We start from the raw sequence: 17,840 nt of genomic DNA, 5'->3' as shown, positions 1-17,840 counted from the left end.
TTTGGTTGATTACTGTGTAATTCATGGCATCTTTAGCAAGCCATTTATCTGTGATTTTTAGACTTCAACAATTCTATGGTCCTTTACGACTTTAACATTCCATGGTTTCATAATGTAAATCATGAATATGGATACTAAGATCTGTTATTCTGACCTAGCATTTTGCCTGGCACATGGTGATGTGCTGAGCATATGACGGATAAATCTCACATGATACCACTATCCACAATCCCACTGATACAGAGTCCCAGATTAATGCGCCCCATGGCAAGAAGGCCATCTACTCAGCCTAGATGCCATTTGTCCTGCTCTGATGAGACAGCAGAACATTGTGTCCTCATATTCATTCTTGGCTTCAGGGTTGGTAACTGAAATCTTGGTGATACCACAGATGAGCAACCCTCTTAATCTGGCTTCTAAATGCTGTGCTTTTGTTTTTTGGAGGGAATGGACATAGAGTCAGAAGTCAGGCTGCTTTGTTCCTTGGCTTCCAGGGGAAGTAATGGCTTTTCAGAGTGTATATAGAGTGTGAAATAATGATCTTTAAAAAGTGTGGTGGCGAGGAGCCTGTTTGCAGGGCCTAGGGAAATCACCCTCTTCTTCCAATTGCTGGTGATAAGAGAGGTGAAGGAGAGAAGAACAAAACCAGCATTTATTGAGTGCTTGCTATGTGCCACACATGGGGCCAGCCACTTCTACTCGCATCGTTTCATGGAGCCCTCACAACACCCTGGTGGTGAAGCGTCCATGAAGCAGCCTGGCTGAGGTTCAAGCATAGATCAGTGTCACTAACATTCTCTTTGTTCACAATATTGCTGTTAATATAATGTTTTAGATGAAAAGTCCTGATGGTAATGAAAAGTTTCAAAACACCCTTTCAGGACTGTTTATGGACTGAATTTATGCAGGTGTGGTAACAGATTTTTGTTAGCACCTTATCTTGGTTCCTGAGCAAAATTTATTAATATGGGGCTTAGTGGCCTCTTAGTTTCATGAGGTCCATGAACCTTGCTAGAAAATTTTAAATTTTTCACTAACCTCTTGTCGGTGAGCAAGAATTGCTGTCCCCTTCAAGATCCTTCTAGCCAGACTAAGAATCAAATTGACATGAGACAGATTAACAGAAGAAAATCAAATTTAATAGCATATCTATGGCGGATCCACACAGACATAGAATATATATATATTCTACGGAAACTAAGGAAACTAAGGAACTAAGGAAACTAAGGAAAAGGGGGCAAGGGTCTGGGACCTCACAGGATAGGAATGCAATTTATGGGAAGATTTAAAAAAAGAGTAAATATTTGGTAAACAAGTATTTGCTGGGCCACTCCGAAACAGTGGGACATGGAGAACTAGGTTCCTCCCATCTACCATACCTAGCTCTTACCATGTTGGAGTTTTATCTATGGGTGATAGCTCTTTTCCTGGAGCAGGTCCTCCATCTAAATTCTTTCAAGAGGTTGAGGGGTGCTTTTCCTGAATCTGGTGGCTTTTGATTGATTGCTTTTTAACTCAAAATAATTTTCATGCCAAAGTGGTCCATCTTGGGGCATCCCGCTCTTGGCTACACTCTAAAGGATATCAATCACTCCCTTCCATATTCAATGTTGGCAACAAACTACAAAACGTTAGCAGTGCCTAAGATTTTGTTCCTAATAGAAGTAAGTGAAAAAACAAGAATCAGATGTCTTCATTTGCATCTTTGAACTTACTAGGACACAAAGGTCACAGTGGTTTTATGTGTGTGTGTGTGTGTGTGTGTGTGTGTGTGTGTGTGTGTGTGTAAATGTTCTTATGAATGCAGATAGAGTAAAAGTGCATCTCACTTCTGTCTGTCCAGAAACTATATCTTAGAATTTGGAATTTTTCCTAATAAGAAAGCTCAGTTGGAAAGATTTGGCGTGTTTCTAAACGTAGTTGTGCCATTTTACAAAACCCTTTTCTTGGGGCTTCTGCACATTTTCTTTCCAGCCTGCTGAATAAATAGAAGCTCCACTTATATCGGATAAACTTTGGTGAACCATGTCGCACTGATTCGTGGACTGCAACGAAGGAAAAAACTCTGTCATCCATTTTCCTTGTCCAACAGTTCCTATTTCTTTAAAACCTTGAAGCAGCCATTGAGGAATTGGCACTTATGCCACACCCCTTCATTTTACAATGGGATGAAACTAAAGCCACCTTCAGTGTTGCCAAGCTTCCCATTTCCTTCTGGTTTTGCTTGCTCTGCGCATGCTGAAGCCATCGAAGAATTCTTACATCATGAGTCTCCCCTGGGAAGTGTAAAAGTCAACGAACCGACTTTTTGTCAATAGGTAAAAAAGGTGGTTTTATCATGCAGAACTTTGAGGGAAGCAAAAGCTTCCTGTCTCTTTCTGCAGACGGAACGGAACTCCTACAATGCTGGGTGGGCGTCTGGTTTTCCTCACCTCCTAGCTACTCACTTGTTTTGTGACAGACATGCACTGACAAAAGACTATTCAAACAACTCTAAAAGAAATTCTGTCATCAGCCAAAAGAGCCATCGACTTTATCCAAAGTAATTTTCTAAATCATCACATTTTAAAAATGCCTTTGCGGGGAATAAGAAAATCTTCTCTGTCACCACCGAAGTTCTCTGGCTTTCAAAGGGACAAACTTTAGTACCGATTTTGATAAGTTTTATTTGTTTGTTTACTTTTTAAAGAAAAAGCAAAACTACTCTTGAAACAATTTGAAAAAGAGGACTTTATTCATGGTCTGGCTCACCTAAAAGATACTTTTAACCATCTGAATGAGATAAAAATTTGCACTCAAGGTTCTGTATTTATCGTTAAGGTGTTACTGAAAAATTAAAGATTTCTTGGCTGAATTGCCGATATTAAAGAAGAAGGTGGAGGTCAATATCCTTGCAAATTTATGTTCTTTTCCCCCAACTTTATTCAGATATAATTAACATGTAGCTTTGTGTAACTTAGCAACTTTCAAGAAATGTAGCACAAGACTGTGACTTGTAATCGCAAAGCTGTGCATTCAATTCCTAGAGCTTACTCATTTTCTAACTGTAAGTTTGTACTCATTGGCCAACATCTCCCTCTCACCCTCTTGCAAATGTTTAAGTGCTGTGGGAAAAGCTTTAGCAGGATGGAATTGAAATACAAAATTTGTTGTCAATTTATTTGGCTCTTTTCGTGTGCTTCATTAGTAAACAGATTGAACATCTGTTCAAATCTTTTGTCCCTTTCATTAATATTTTCCCAGAGTTATTGATACATGCTTGACATATAACATTGTGTAAGTTCAAATTATTAATAATGTTTATTATTATTGTTTTTAAAATCTGTAGAATAAGTAGTTTTCTTCTGTTTTATTCCATATTTTGTTAGGAAATGGTCCCTCTATTTCGATTTTCTGGAAGAGATGGTAGAGAATCTGTATAATTTCTTCCTTAAGTTTTTGGCAGAATTCACCAGTGAACCTATGGAGGGTACGGGGCGGGGGGGGGGGGTGCTCTCTATTTTGGGAGGTTATTAACTATTTACATTTTTTTAATTAAAAATTTTTTTAGATTTACATCCAAGTTATTTAACGTATAGCGTAATAATGATTTCTAGAATAGAATCTCATGATTCATCACTTACATATAATACCTAGTGCTCATCCCAACAAGTGCCCTCCTTAATGCCCCTTGCCCATTTAGCCCTTCTCCCCTCCCGGCACCCCAACAGCAGCCCTCAGTTTGTTCTCTGTAGTTAAGAATCTCTTATGGTTTGCCTCCCTCTCTGTTTTTGTCTTATTTTTCCTTCCCTTCCTCTATGTTCATCTGTTGTGTATCTTAAATTCCACATATAAGTGAAGCCATATGATATTTATCTATCTCTGACTTATTTTGCTAAGCATAGTATGCTCTACTTCCATTCACATTGTTGCAGTTGCAAGACTTCGTCCTTTTTAATTGCCGAGTAATATTCCATTGTATATGTATGTACCACATCTTTATCCATTCACCAGGCAATGGACATTTGGGCTCTTTCCATACTTCTGCTATTGTTGATAGATGCTGTACACCCTGGGGTGCTTGTGCCCCATTGAAACAACACAGTTGTATCCTTTGGATAAATGCCTAGTAGTGCAATTGCTGGGTCGTAGGGTAGTTCTATTTTTAATTTTTTGAGGAACCTCCATACTATTTTCCTGAGTGGCTGCACCAGTTTGAGGAATGCAAGTAAGGTTTGACATTAGAGGAAGGAATCAATTTAACTGTCCCCATTCATGGAAGAAGAGAAACAAAACTTCAATGATAAAAACCGAATATGAATTTATAATAAAATTATCATCAAATAACAATAGAAGAGAACTTTTAAAATTTGATAGAGTGTCTATTAACATCCACGTAATGGTGAATTATCAAATCAGAAGTCCTTCCAACAAACTGTGCAAGAACAACTGGATAGCCCTATGGCGAAAGATGTAACTTTGCCTTTACACCATACAGAAATATTAACTTTACATGGATCATGCATGATATATATAAACTAAAATGATAAATCTTCTAGAAGAAAATTTAAGAGAAGATATTCACCACATTCAAGTAGGCAGACTTCTATAATGAAACATGGAAACACAAATCATAAAAGAAAAAGATTATAAATTTAACTTCATCAAAATTCAAGTCTTCTGATTTCTAAAAATCACTACTAAGAAAATACAACAGTAGGCTACAATTGAGAATATACTTCATATGTCTCACGAATATACCATTTCATGTGACTAGTGAGGCCTTTTGAGCTTTTGAACCCCGCCCCTTTACTGAGTTATCAAGTCTGAATTGACTCACTCCCAAATGTGAATATCAGCCTAGAAAATACATCACAAGGCTTCCTTGGACTGAGCTTCAGTTTTCATTAGCACTCAGTAGCAGATCCATAGCTGCTTTTCAAAAAAGCTAGAGGTGTGTCAAGGAGGTGAGAAGTCGCAATCTCCAAGTGGACGTTACCTCTTTGTTGCCAGAAGCTCCAACGTCTGACTATCATCAGCCACAGTGTCTATAGTTCAGAAAAGTCATTACGGTTGAAGGGCTCAGAGGTAGAGAGTGGGCCACAGCTTTTCCCCTAAGGGAAAAAGTCCAGGTTGTTTACCACACACACACACACACACACACACACTTCTGGGGTTACCACAGCTGCAGGGAGATTGTTAGTCTGTGGTCGGGAAGGTGGCGCATGCAGGGAGGAGGTGAGGCTAGTGTGTAGGGCATGGCTGGAGCAGTGGGAAGTTTTTTCCTCCTCCTCCGCACCTTCTGTCACTATTGGTACGGCCCCCCTCACTCCTACATAACTCCCCCACTCTGGGGCTCTCTCCTTTCCCATCAGGTGCTGCTGTGGCTTTGCGCTGCAGTCCTCTGTGCTTTCAGCCAGTATATTCATGATCTGCTGTGTAGCCAATTTCCTAAACCTTAGTGGTTTAGAACAACAAAATATATTATTTTGAAGTTTCTGTTGGTCAGGAATCAGTGTGGCTTAGCTGGGTCCTTTGCTTCCGAGTGTTTCATGGACATAATGAAGGTATCGTTGAAGCTGTAGTGATCTTGTGGCTTAACTGGGGGAGGAGTCACTTTCAAGTTCACTCACACAGTGTTGACAGATTGAGCTGTTCAACTGGTTGTTGGCTTCAAATGCCCTGGATAACACCTTGATTTTAGCCTTGTGAGATCTTAAGCAGAGAATCCAGTCACGCTGTGCCCAGACTTCTGGCCTACAGAAACTGTGAGATAATAAATCTGTGTTGTTTTAAGCCACTGTGTGTATGGTAATTTGTTATGCAACAACAGAAAAGTAATAACAAACAAACAGCTAGGAGAAGAAGTTTCCTGTACCTCCCCAACCCCTTGGGGTGAGAACACCTGCTACTGGATCCCCGGACGTCTTCTCTCTCTCTTAACACGATCCTGTGGGAGCCCTTGTCCTTCATCTTCCAGAAAGCCATATCTCTGTCACCATCGTACCCTCATCTCCCAAACTGTCAAGAACAGCAAAGGGTCTGGGATTTTACCCTACCTGCGAGCTAATAATCTGGCCTGTTCTTGTTTTATAGATGCTGGTAGAAGAAACAAAACTCCTGGATCAGAGACAGAAGACTTCATTCTCATGGCAAAAGCAGAAGCCAGACTCCATGTTGCTTTGCATCAATTCTCAAGTTCTCTGAGTCCCACAGGCAGTATAGCTGAGGCCCAGGTAGATGCTACTCACTGTGGGTTTGCGTTACAGCTAGGGAACACTGAGCTAGAGGAATTGACCACTTATATACTAAGTGGAAGCACAACTGCTCTTTGTCCTGGTGGAGATGTTACCTCATTCTTCAATATTTTTCACTGTGAACACAACCCAGGTGATGGCCTGGGAAAAGAGAGTGGTCAAGGCCTTGCATCTTGGCATACTCAACGAGAATACACTGTGATGCTCAGGCCCGTGGTCCACCATCTCTACTAACAAAAGTTGAAGAATATAAGCATATATAGTGGAATATTGACCTAAGAGAAAGAGAAAGTGAAAAGGTAGAAATTTTAAAATTTAAAAGAAATGAAGAGATTTATAGATTTTAAAAGGTTAAAATTTATTTATTTATTTATTTATTTTGAGAGAGAGAGAAGGAGTGAGGAAGGGAAGAACAGAGAGAAAGGGAGAGAGAGAGAATCCCAAGCAGGCTCCACACTGCCAGTGCAGAGCCCAGCACGGGGCTCAAACTCACAAACCATGAGATTATGACCTGAGCTAAAATCCAGAGTCAGACGCTTAACTGACTGCACTACCCAGGTGCTCCTAAAAGGTTAGAATTTTTTAAATAAACAAAAAGATTCAATATACAGATAAAGAAGCTCCTGAAAAAAGACAACCAAGGAAAAAGAAAAGAATACTAAAAATTAATAATCATAATAAAACACTTTTGTAAAATGATTTTAAAAGACTCGAAACTTTACATTGCAACAGCACACTGTGCCTGATGCTGTCAACTTAGAATGATCAACATCAGGACATATTCTTGTAAAATTACCAAACTTACGAAAAAAGAAAAAAAATCCTTTGAGTTTTTAGACCAATGTCCATAATTTATAAGGGACAGAAAATTGGTTAATCATTAGACTTTTGTAACGGCAGTGATGTATTTATGATATGTAAGGAAAGAAAATGTGAACCAAAGATTTTGAATATAGCAAAATTCACCTTCAAAGGTAAAGAACATAAAGTGTATGGACATACAGGAATTTGAGAATTATTATTCCTATAAGCCATTTCTAAAGAATCCAGTGAAAAAATGCTTCTGATAAAGAAAATGACTGGAGATATGGATTACTCAACTTTTTTGAATAAGAAATTCTTTATTAGTAAGAAGTCACAATCAAAAGAGTTTAAAATATGAATCAATGTTAGAGGACAGGAATATATATGTATGAATCTATAGCTCCACATTTACACCACACAAATCTAGTTCTATAGATGAATGTAAATAGCTTAAAGTAACTGGCCTGTAGTAAGCTCCACTAGTTTGATGGGCTTATTGTTAAACGGGCTTGTTGTTAAAATATGCACTCTTATATATTTTAAGCGGAATGCAAAAGGGATCCGACCTGAACCAAAGTCGGATGCTTAACCAACTGAGCCACCCAGCCTCCCCAAAGTTCTATTTCCTAACGCGATGATGAAGCAAGGTATGCAGAGTTTCAGTATATGGGATGACTTCAATGAGATTGCATCATCACCGTGGACCAGGAGTTGAAGAGGAGATCACTGTCTTTTACTTAATTATTATTAGCGGGAAAGAAATAGTCCAAATCCAGATAGTAATATGTCATTCATCAGTATCTATGACTGGCAGAGCTGGCTTAAAGTTTTTTTACTCCTTTACTAAATTCAGTTTAAAATGGGCTTGTATTTAGTATTGCGAACGTACAGAATAGTGGCCAGAGGAGCCATCTACAAGCTGATGGTGTTGAGAAAGTGCTATACTTGAGCTATAATAGCAAGCTTTTCAAATCAATATTTTTCTGTAATAGCCTCCTAATTATTTTTTGGTAAAATTTCAGCCTTATCCTCATGTCCTAGATATTTTAAGATGTATAAGTTCAGTTTCAGCTGAATAGGATGTGACTCACTTAGCCTACAAGGTATATTTGATGTGTTACTAAATTCACTTCAAAAAACTTCTTCATTCTTTTTTTTTTTTCTGCCTGCAAATATTCTATTGTGTGGATATATCACAATTTATGTAGCTACTCCCAACTGGTCCATAAACTTTCTCTTCTTTCTTCCCCCAGCTTTATTGTTTGTTATATATAACAAACAAAAGGATATATATTTAAAATGTACAATGTGATAATTTGATATTCATACATTGTGAAATGATCACCATAATCAGGTTAATTACACATCCATCACGCCACATAATTACCGTTGTATTTGTGTGTGTGCACATGTGCATGTGCCTGTGTGGTGAGAGTGCTTATGATCTACTCTCTTAGTAACTCTCAAGTACACAGTACAGCACTGTTAACTATAGTCACCATGCTGTACATTACTAGATCCCCAGAACATCTTCATCTCGTACCTGAAAGCATGTACCCTTGGATCAGCCTCTCCATTCTGCCACCCCAAGCCCCTGGTAACCACCATTCTACTTTCTGTTTCTATGAGTTTGACTTTTTTTTTTTTTTTAAAGATTTTGCATATAAATGAGATCAGTATAAATTGTTTTCAATCTTGCAGTTATCAAGCCATAAATAACCGTGTGTATTCACTTTTTCACAGATGTGCAAGGCTAATTCCACAAAATGACTTGGGTAAGATCCCTAGATCTTTATAATTTCGATAGCCATTGTCTAATTCCGCCCCGCCCCCCCCCCCCCCCCCCCCCGACTGATGTATTAACTTACCCTCTAGTAGTGATGTATGAGTGATGAGTAGTGCTGCTTTCCAACCTCACCAATTTAGGGGTGTGATTAGATTCTGATGATTGCCTAGATCTACCCATAAAGTCAAATCGTATCTGAGTTTAGCTTCAGCTCACATTTCTCAAATTATGAGTAAAGCTCAGCACATTTTATATGCGTAAGACCATTTAAATTCCTTTTTCTGTGAACTAATGCTGTTATTAACTATCTACCTTTCTTCTTGAATTCTTAATAGCTTTCTAACCGATTTTTAGGATTTCTTTGTAAAATAGGAAGATGCAGTCCTCAGTCTGCATTATGAGTTGCAAATATTTTGTAACTGGTTGTTTATTTGTTATTCGGACTTTGCTTATGAGTTAGTGGTTGGTTCCTAACCCCACCTCCTGCTTCAGAAGATTTTTTAAAATGTAGCCAAACATATAAAATTTTTTTATGGTTGTATATTTTTAGCCACATATTGAAAGACATCTCCCCCTCCAAGACTATAAAAACTTCCCTGCTGTTTATTTGTTATTTTGACACATTAATGTTTATTTCTTTAAACCATCTAGGTGGTCAAAGGGTCCTAGATACTGAAACTGGTTTTCATTGATTTTCTTTGTTAATCTGCATGACTAGCACAACATTTCACTCTGAAATATAAAAATACTTGCCACCTACTATTTTGGGATCCTAGCTGGAATATAGAAAGAGCCTCATTTTCACATCCTTATTATACTTAAAAAACAAAAATGAGGGGCGCCTGGGTGACTCAGTCGGTTGGGCGGCTGACTTCGGCTCGGGTCATGATCTCGCGGTCCGTGAGTTCGAGCCCCGCGTCGGGCTCTGTGCTGACAGCCTGGAGCCTGTTTCGGATTCTGTGTCTTCCTCTCTCTGACCCTCCCCCATTCATGCTCTGTCTCTCTCTGTCTCAAAAATAAATAAACGTTAAAAAAAATTAAAAAACAAAAACAAAAACAAAAATGAATCCGATCAACCTGGTTCCTATGTAATAATGGGCTGAAAGGACTCAAGAGCGGATGTGGGAAGATCATTATTTGTTTGTTCCATAGATATTTGGGGGGTGTTTCCTATATTCTGAGCCTCCAGATGCTGGGTATCCAGTGGTAAATAAAACAAAGTCTTGGCTCTGTGCTAGTGGAAGAATCAAACAAGTGACCAAATAGATATGTAAGTTCTGGTAGTGAGAATTGCTATTAAGAAGAGAAACAGGGAAAAGGTTGAAGAAGGGATGTTAACATTTCCTAATGTCAACCAGGAAATGCTGCCCTGAGAGGGTGACATTTGAATGAGCAAGGGGAATGTGGTAGGAAATGAAATGGGAGAATGGCCTTTGCTCAGCCTGGGGAAGACTTGCTATGGGAGGACCTTTGGATTTTCTTCAAAGCGTGATGAAAAGTCATTGGACGGTTTTGAGCAGGAGTGCGGCATCGATGGCTTATAAAAGGGCTCTCTGACCACTTTATAGAGAACAGACTATAATAGGGGAAGATTACAACCAGGCAGGCCAAAGAATAGGGTTATTGCTCAGACCAGGCAGGAGATGAAGCTGAAGGTTATGGTAGTGGCAGTGGATAGAGAAAAATAAACCCATGTGAGGGAGAAGTTAGTAGGTAGAATGGATAAGACTTGCTATTTGATTCTCTTTGAGGACAGGGCACAGGTATCTATAAAGAATGATTCCTGGGTTTATTGAGACCCTAAACACTGCAGTAGGAGCAGGTGTGGTGAATCAGAAAGATTATGATTTCATTTTGAGACAGCCTGAGATTGATACTTTGTGAGCCACCTAAAATTCAATGGTTATTTGTAGACGTGAATCTGGAAGTCAGAATAGGGGTCTGAGGTAGAGATATAAAATGGCTTGTCATAAGCATATGGAGCCTACCTTAAGCTTTAAGAATGGATCCAGTTCTCACCCAGTCTCAGTGAATCAGAACTCAACTTGTTCCCAGCTGCTCACTTATTCAAGCCAACTCAGACAGCTTGTTCTGAATCTGACTTTCTGTCTTCAAAGTCCATTCTAGAAGAGATTGTTATTAACTTCCCATCTTTTTGAACACCCAAAGCCAAATGTAAGCCTTATTGAAAGTTAACCCTTGACAAAACACTCCTGATACCGTCCTCACAGCTGGGCTCTTGCCCTTGAATGCTAAGACCACAGCTATAGCCACTACCTCCTTGTCTTTCCTAGCCAGATGCCCTTTCTTTTTTTTTTTTTTTTTTTTTTTTTTTTTTTTTTTTTTTTTTTTTTTTTTTTTTTTTTTTTTAATTTATTTTTGGGACAGAGAGAGACAGAGCATGAACGGGGGAGGGGCAGAGAGAGAGGGAGACACAGAATCGGAAACAGGCTCCAGGCTCCGAGCCGTCAGCCCAGAGCCTGACGCGGGGCTCGAACTCACGGACCGTGAGATCGTGACCTGGCTGAAGTCGGACGCTTAACCGACTGCGCCACCCAGGCGCCCCCAGATGCCCTTTCTTGTGTATGACTCCTTATGATGGAAATTTCTGATGCCTACCCTAGCAAAAGGGTCAAGGCTGCTTGTCTGAAATTGTAAGCAACACACAGGGAGTTAGTGCTTGATAGTTTCCAGGGTCTCAACAAATATGAGCTTCCCTTTCTTCACAAACTGTAATATAATCCTAATACTGATCGTGTGAGATATGAAAATTATTCTCAACGTCAGTAACTCACCCAAAAATTACATAGCTGGCAAACAGCAATGTCAGGATTTGAGCCCATATAGTGGCAAACTTGAGTCTGGGATTAAAGGATGTGTCCTTTCCACAATTCAATATTGGTGCTGAAGAAGAGTGTATGCTTTCATATCTTTCCTAACTCTGGGGAAAATGGCTCTTTTCACTGACATCTTGCAAGTGCACAGTAACAAGCAAGAAATTCCATCCTGCAAGCTTGGGACCAAGTGGTGTCAGCAGCAAGACCCGTGCAATGTCCCCTTGGGCCCCTCCCTTCACCCATATGCCATCATCTCCAGCAGACTGTGTCTCTCTGTACTTGAGTTTCTGGCACACTCATGTCTCTGCAGCCACATGACCTGCTCTCTTCACGCTGTGACAGGCTGTTTGACATCTCTGTACTCTGACATTTGCTGTTCCTTTGGGTGCCTGTCCCTACTCACTTTTTCCAGCTCACACATTGCTAGCCCTCCAAGTCGTGTTCAGCATCCCCTTCTTCCCGGGAGCCTTCCCCGGTCAAGCAGCCAAATTTGAAGGACTTTCATCTAGATGTCCATAGCCAACTGCGTTCGATGTCCTTTTCGATGTCTTTAGTGAGGCCATTGATTGACGTCCTGGTTGCGTAAGCATCTTTTCTTCCTGTGATACTGGCATGTGGTATATGCTTAGAAATTATTTAATTAGAATACCAATCAATCAGTTAATAACACCCGAAGGCAAACTAGCAAATTTTATTTTTGCTCACCTTCTTCCTGAAGCTCCTTTTCCTCCACCACAAAAGCAGTACTCCAATACCCCCCACACATACAGACTATACCTGGAGTCTGCCTTGGTCTACATGAGACAAAGACAAATCTGAGATTATTCTGAGGAGAGTAACCAGATTAGTGAAGAGAGATACAAAGAGCCAGGTGTCCAAATCCCGTCTTGAAATACCCGAAATGTTAAAATGTAGGAGAGAAATTTGACTCTACTTGCAAAGCACAAGGCTTAGGTATGCAACAATGAATAGAAATTATATACATGTATATTATATATTATAGTATAGTATATCTTGTATTATAGATTATAATATATATTGTAGATATATATTATATAATATATAAAATACATATAATATATATTAAAATATATATAATAATAAATTATAAATATAATGTATAATATAAAATTTGTTATATATTATAATATAGTCTATATAATTCCATATTATATTATGGATCATATATAATATGTACCGTTGATCTCATCATTGTGGAGAATTTTGAAATAGATGCCGTAGGGGTAGTGAAACTTCAGTTGGTGGCTTTGTTCTGGGAACACTGAGGTGCTGTATGTCCCTGAAATTTTATGATTATATGATTTGGATGAGTAGCACAAGGACAGATGACTGGAGATCAACCAGCACCTTTCACAGAAAGCTGTACATGATAAAAGTCTCAAGATGTTTGTTGTGTTTCTGCTGTGCATTGTCTTTCTGGTCTGCTCAAATAATGGTAAGTCATGGAGACATGGGGAGAGCTGGTTGTTGATTAAGAGATGGGCAGATGCTGAGGAAGGGGAAATTTCCACAACTGGCTCTTTGGGTGTTGGCAGATGTATATGAGATTATGACAAAGAAGATTTTTCTTTTTCTTTTTTTTTTTTTCCCAAGGTGAATTTAAGGACCATCTGACAGGTACAGTTATGGCTCGTCCACAATCTCTGGTAAACAGATCATTTATGATGTGTTTAGGAACAAACCTCCTCTCAGTCTTCAGAGAGGGCTGTAATCCATTCTTATTCTACAATCCTAGGAGCTCTATCTTCTCCCAGACCAAGTTAGTCCATTTCTTGGAGTAAGGAAGCTGAAATCTCCTTCTTTGCTTTCCTTTCCCCATTACTGGACAAAATCATCAGGTTAAATAACTTGTTCATTACTTGCGTCCATAGATAAATTTTATAGGAACTCTGATATTTTGATCATATACAACAATTGATTCACAAGATTATCAAAGGAGTCAAATGCCAGAGAAAGATCAGGAACCACTAGACAATAGTAAGTCCCCGTAGAGAAACTCACAGGCCTGGAGAATCTTCTCCAGACTACATCTTTTAATTACCTCCTTCTCTGTCTCGCAGACTCTGCAACAGCATGTTATAAATGTAAAAAATATCATCTTGGGTTATGCTATGACACCATGAAGATCTGCATCCTAAAGCACCAACAGTCCTGTGCTATTGAGAACCTCTACTTCCTTACAAGAAAAGGTAATGTGGAGTAGAGAGTGTCTGAGAAATAGCCACCTGTGCACGGGTGAGTGGTCATTTAGAGGGGATGGCAAAGACTTTTCTTTAAGACAAAATTGGGTAAAGGAGAAGTTGATGTCTCCTATCAGTTAGGGAAATACAATCCATTCTCTGGGTCAGTCATTGGTAGATTCAGCCTTATAGCTGATTGGGGCTTAGCGAAAGGTTAGTGAGGCTCTGTAGAGAAAATACTCCTGGGAATATGATAGAAGGAAATGGAACCATTACAATTGTGTTCTCTCTCTTTCATCTCTTCAGGGAGAAGTATGTATTATTATTCCAAACTGTCATGTATGACCAACTGTGAGGACATCAACTTCTTGAGTTTTGAGAAAAGAAGAGAGCTCATCTGTTGCAGACATAATAACTATTGCAACCTCCCTGAGGGAGTTTAATTCTATATCTCTCCTGGACTTGGGGTCATTCTTCAACTCACCATCCCCTAGTCTCTTCCCCCAGACCTGTATTTTGCTTTCCTCTTCCAACCACTGGTACAGAGTGAGAGAGAAAGCCAGCTAGTGAGGTCACAAGGAGAGAGTGGAGGGTAGCTGAGTCTCATTAATGATGGAAGACTAAACTAGACTGAAGTTTTGCAAATCCCTGTTGCTCACATCTGGCAGTTTGGATTTCCTTATGATGGAAATAGGGTTGCCACAAATACAGTTGGGTTTGGAACTGGTTATTTATTATCTCCTATATGGTAATGCAAAGAATTGGGTCAAAATAGTCACAAACTTGTACCAAGAACTCTCTGGCCATACTTTATGCTCATCTATAGCCACTCCTCTGGTTGGAATTGAGATTCTCTTCGGATTAGCCCTGACACCTTCTGGTGCTCTCCTTTTGCCCATGGGTTATGGAGATCAAAGAAAAAATAGCTCTGGCTTCCCAATTTGTGGGCAACATGAGCCATATCTTTCTTTGGTAGGGCTCTTAGAGGAGGGAAATCTCAGGCAGACAGAAAGCTGGACAGGCATAAGGATGAGGCATCAAAGAAAGGGCATTTCAGTTTGTGGAAACTAAGATTTGAGAGACAAGTTGGTGTGGGTGAAATTGGCTTAAATTATCAGGGCCCTGGATGGCCAGGTGACCAGCTAGCTCCAGATTGAAAAAGGTGATTTAATTGGGAATGGAGACCTTCTGCAAGAATGGTCAGTCAGTCTCTCCTTATGAAAATGAGGAAAGGGGTGCCTGGGTTGCTGAATCAGTTAAGCATCTGACTCTTGATTTTGGCCCCAGATAAGGACTCGCAGTTTGTGAGTTCTAACCCCGAGTCGGGCTCTGTGCTGACAGCATGGATCCTGCTTGGGATTCTCTCTCTCCCTGTCTCTCTGTCCCTCCCCGCTCATTCTCTTTCTCTCTCTCTCTCTCTCTCTCTCTCTCTTTCTCCTTCTCTCTCTCAAAATAAATAAAAAAAAAGAATGAGGAAAAAATTGAGAAAAATAAAGCAGGTGGCACAGTAGTTGAAGACAATAGAAATGAACAGAGATGCCATGAGGTAGTGTTGTAGTTACAAAGTGTCCTATATAAGATGACATTATGAGTAAACTGATGGTATGAGATAGCAGAAGTTAATAGTGGTGGGAAGAGAGGCAGGCAGACAGAGTGAACAAACAAGCAGAGAGAAATGGGGTAGCACTGACGGTGGAATGTGACCAAGGTGATGAAGCTTTCTTGGGTACAGAATAATCCTGGCATTTCTCTCCTTATAAGGCCTACTGCAGTTCCTGGTCCTGGATTTCCATGAGCTTTTTTCTCCTTTATTAGGCCTTGTAAAATTCTTTTTTTTTTTTTTTAATGTTTATAATTATTTTTGAGACAGAGAGAGACAGAGCATGAGTGGGGGAGGGGCAGATCGAGAGGGAGACACAGAAATTGAAGCAGGCTCCAGGCTCTGAGCTGTCAGCACAGAGCCCGACGTGGGGCTTGAACTCCTCAACCGCGAGATCATGACCTGAGTCGAAGTCGGACGCTCAACCGACTGAGCCACCCAGGCGCCCCAGGCCTTGTAAAATTCTTAACAATAAACCAACTACCCCTCTATTTGAGTAGTTTGGTGCATTCTGTCTGTGTCTGAGAATATGATCCTTTCTGAGGAATTCTCAGTTGGGATTTTACAGAGCCAGGATGAAGCAAGACATGAAGAGAACCTTTTCAAAATGGACAGATTGGAAAAGCCAGTGTAATGTGGATATTTTGAGTTACGGAAAGAACATATTTTTATTCCTAGTTGCACAGGGGCTTGCTCACCTATGGAATCATGGGGATGGGAGACATCAGTCTAGGGGGGAAAAGGAGAGAGACAGAGATCATTGTTTTGCTTCTGCCTCCCAGCTGCATTGAGTGTTGGCTTATGACCACTATAGCTATTTGCTCTGCAGACTTGCCCTCTGCCAAATAGGAGCTGCTTTGCCCAGATGTTCAGCTCCCAACTTGAGCATAGACCACAACCAACAAATGGCAGACTCCTTGCATCGAGATGGGATGGAGCCTGTGGTGCAATTTGTGCTGCAGAGCTTTTCCAGGGGATCTGACCGAAGCCAGTCTCCCAGCTGAGACCATGTACTTGTTAACATCCCGCCCCCCCGCCGACCTCCCTTGCTTCTGTTTTTCCCCCCTCCAATTGTAAGAAGACCATATATTTTCCACCATCACTGTGAATGACGCTCTAAAACGAGAAGTTGGGTTAGAAACTGAAGTTACATTCTGGTACCTATGAGTGACGGTGTGTATAAGATATAAATGGATTCATCCTCATGAATGAGGAGAATCTTTCTTATTCGGCTTCCCAGCTAAAAGTGCTTCAAGCTTGGATATTACCGCTTGGTTCACCCCATCTTCGGATTTTCTTCTTAGTCCCATTTTTCATCTTGAACAAGTGAACACAATAAGACCTAGGTGAAAATTTCTTTATCCACACGATACCACCCCAACTATCAATCTTCCAATGCACATGCTCTTTTTTCATATATGCATGTAGTTGTGCAGGAGTTTTTTCTTCACATACCTTTTAAAAGACAATAATTTGACTACTAATCTAAGTGTTAACTTGGAGTTGACTGCTAAGTAATTCATAGAACCTTACACATTAGACCAAAATAAATGTCACATGTATTAAAGATTTAAATGCCATAAACAAAAAACCTGGGGCTCCTGGATGGCTCAGTCAGTTGAGCATCTGACTCTTGATTGTGGCTCAGGTCATGATCTCACAGTTGTAGGATTGAGCCCTGCGTAGGGTCCGGCTGAGCATGGAGACTTCTTGGGATTCTCTCTCCCTCTCTCTCCACCCCTCCTCTCCTCAAAATAAATGAATGAATGAATAAATAAATAAATAAATATTTAAAAAGAAACAAAAAACCTTTTAAATATTGTTGTGGCTATTATTGCTTAACCTCTTACAGTGTGCTAGACACATGTTAAGTACTTTTCATGTATGATCTCATTTAATCTTCGGAACTTCCTATGAGGTAGCTATTATTGTAAGACATTTTAGTGGAGGAGAAACCTGAAGAACAGACTGGTTGCCCAGATGCTAATTGGGTAATTTGACAAGTACAGTAATTTGACAAGTGTTACACAGCTTTCCAGTTAATATTGCTGCATTAAAAAATTATTGTATTGACTGGTACTATGGATCACAATTTAGAAAGTACAGAGTGGGGATAGCTCGTCTCTGCTCCATGATGTCTGGGACCTCAGGTGGGAAGATTCAGAGTCTGGAGGTGATTCTAGAGCTGAAGACGGGAATCACTATGAGGTGTCTTCACTCACATGTCTTTGCAGTTGATGCTGGTTTAAGGTGTGATGTCACCTGTGGCTGTTGGTCAGAATACCTTCATATGGACTTTCTTGGGCTCCTTCACAGCATGGAGGCTCTGGACTTCTTACCCAGAAGCTTAGGGCTCTAAAGGCAAGTGTATATTCT

At 40.0% G+C, this 17,840-nt stretch overlaps 1 protein-coding gene across 1 annotated transcript; it reads left to right on the top strand.

Moving 5' to 3' along the window:
• The first annotated feature begins 7,674 nt into the window (after positions 1-7,674).
• PATE2 (prostate and testis expressed 2) lies at positions 7,675-14,594 on the top strand. Its single transcript, XM_058686467.1, has 3 exons — positions 7,675-7,687; positions 13,745-13,873; positions 14,171-14,594. Exons 1-3 carry the CDS (start codon positions 7,675-7,677, stop codon positions 14,305-14,307), a joined length of 279 nt encoding a protein of 92 aa, XP_058542450.1. The 3' UTR covers positions 14,308-14,594.
• Positions 14,595-17,840: the final 3,246 nt, after the last annotated feature.

The sequence above is a fragment of the Neofelis nebulosa genome, chromosome 10 (genome assembly GCF_028018385.1).
Source record: "Neofelis nebulosa isolate mNeoNeb1 chromosome 10, mNeoNeb1.pri, whole genome shotgun sequence".
Lineage (NCBI taxonomy): Eukaryota > Metazoa > Chordata > Mammalia > Carnivora > Felidae > Neofelis > Neofelis nebulosa.
The sequence above is the reverse complement of the archived record's forward strand: the minus strand, read 5'-3'. Positions and strand labels throughout refer to the sequence as shown.

Coding starts and splice junctions, on each gene's coding strand:
- PATE2 (XM_058686467.1), top strand. Junction 13,874..14,170: donor CTACTTCCTTACAAGAAAAG/GTAATGTGGAGT, acceptor TCATCTCTTCAG/GGAGAAGTATGTATTATTAT.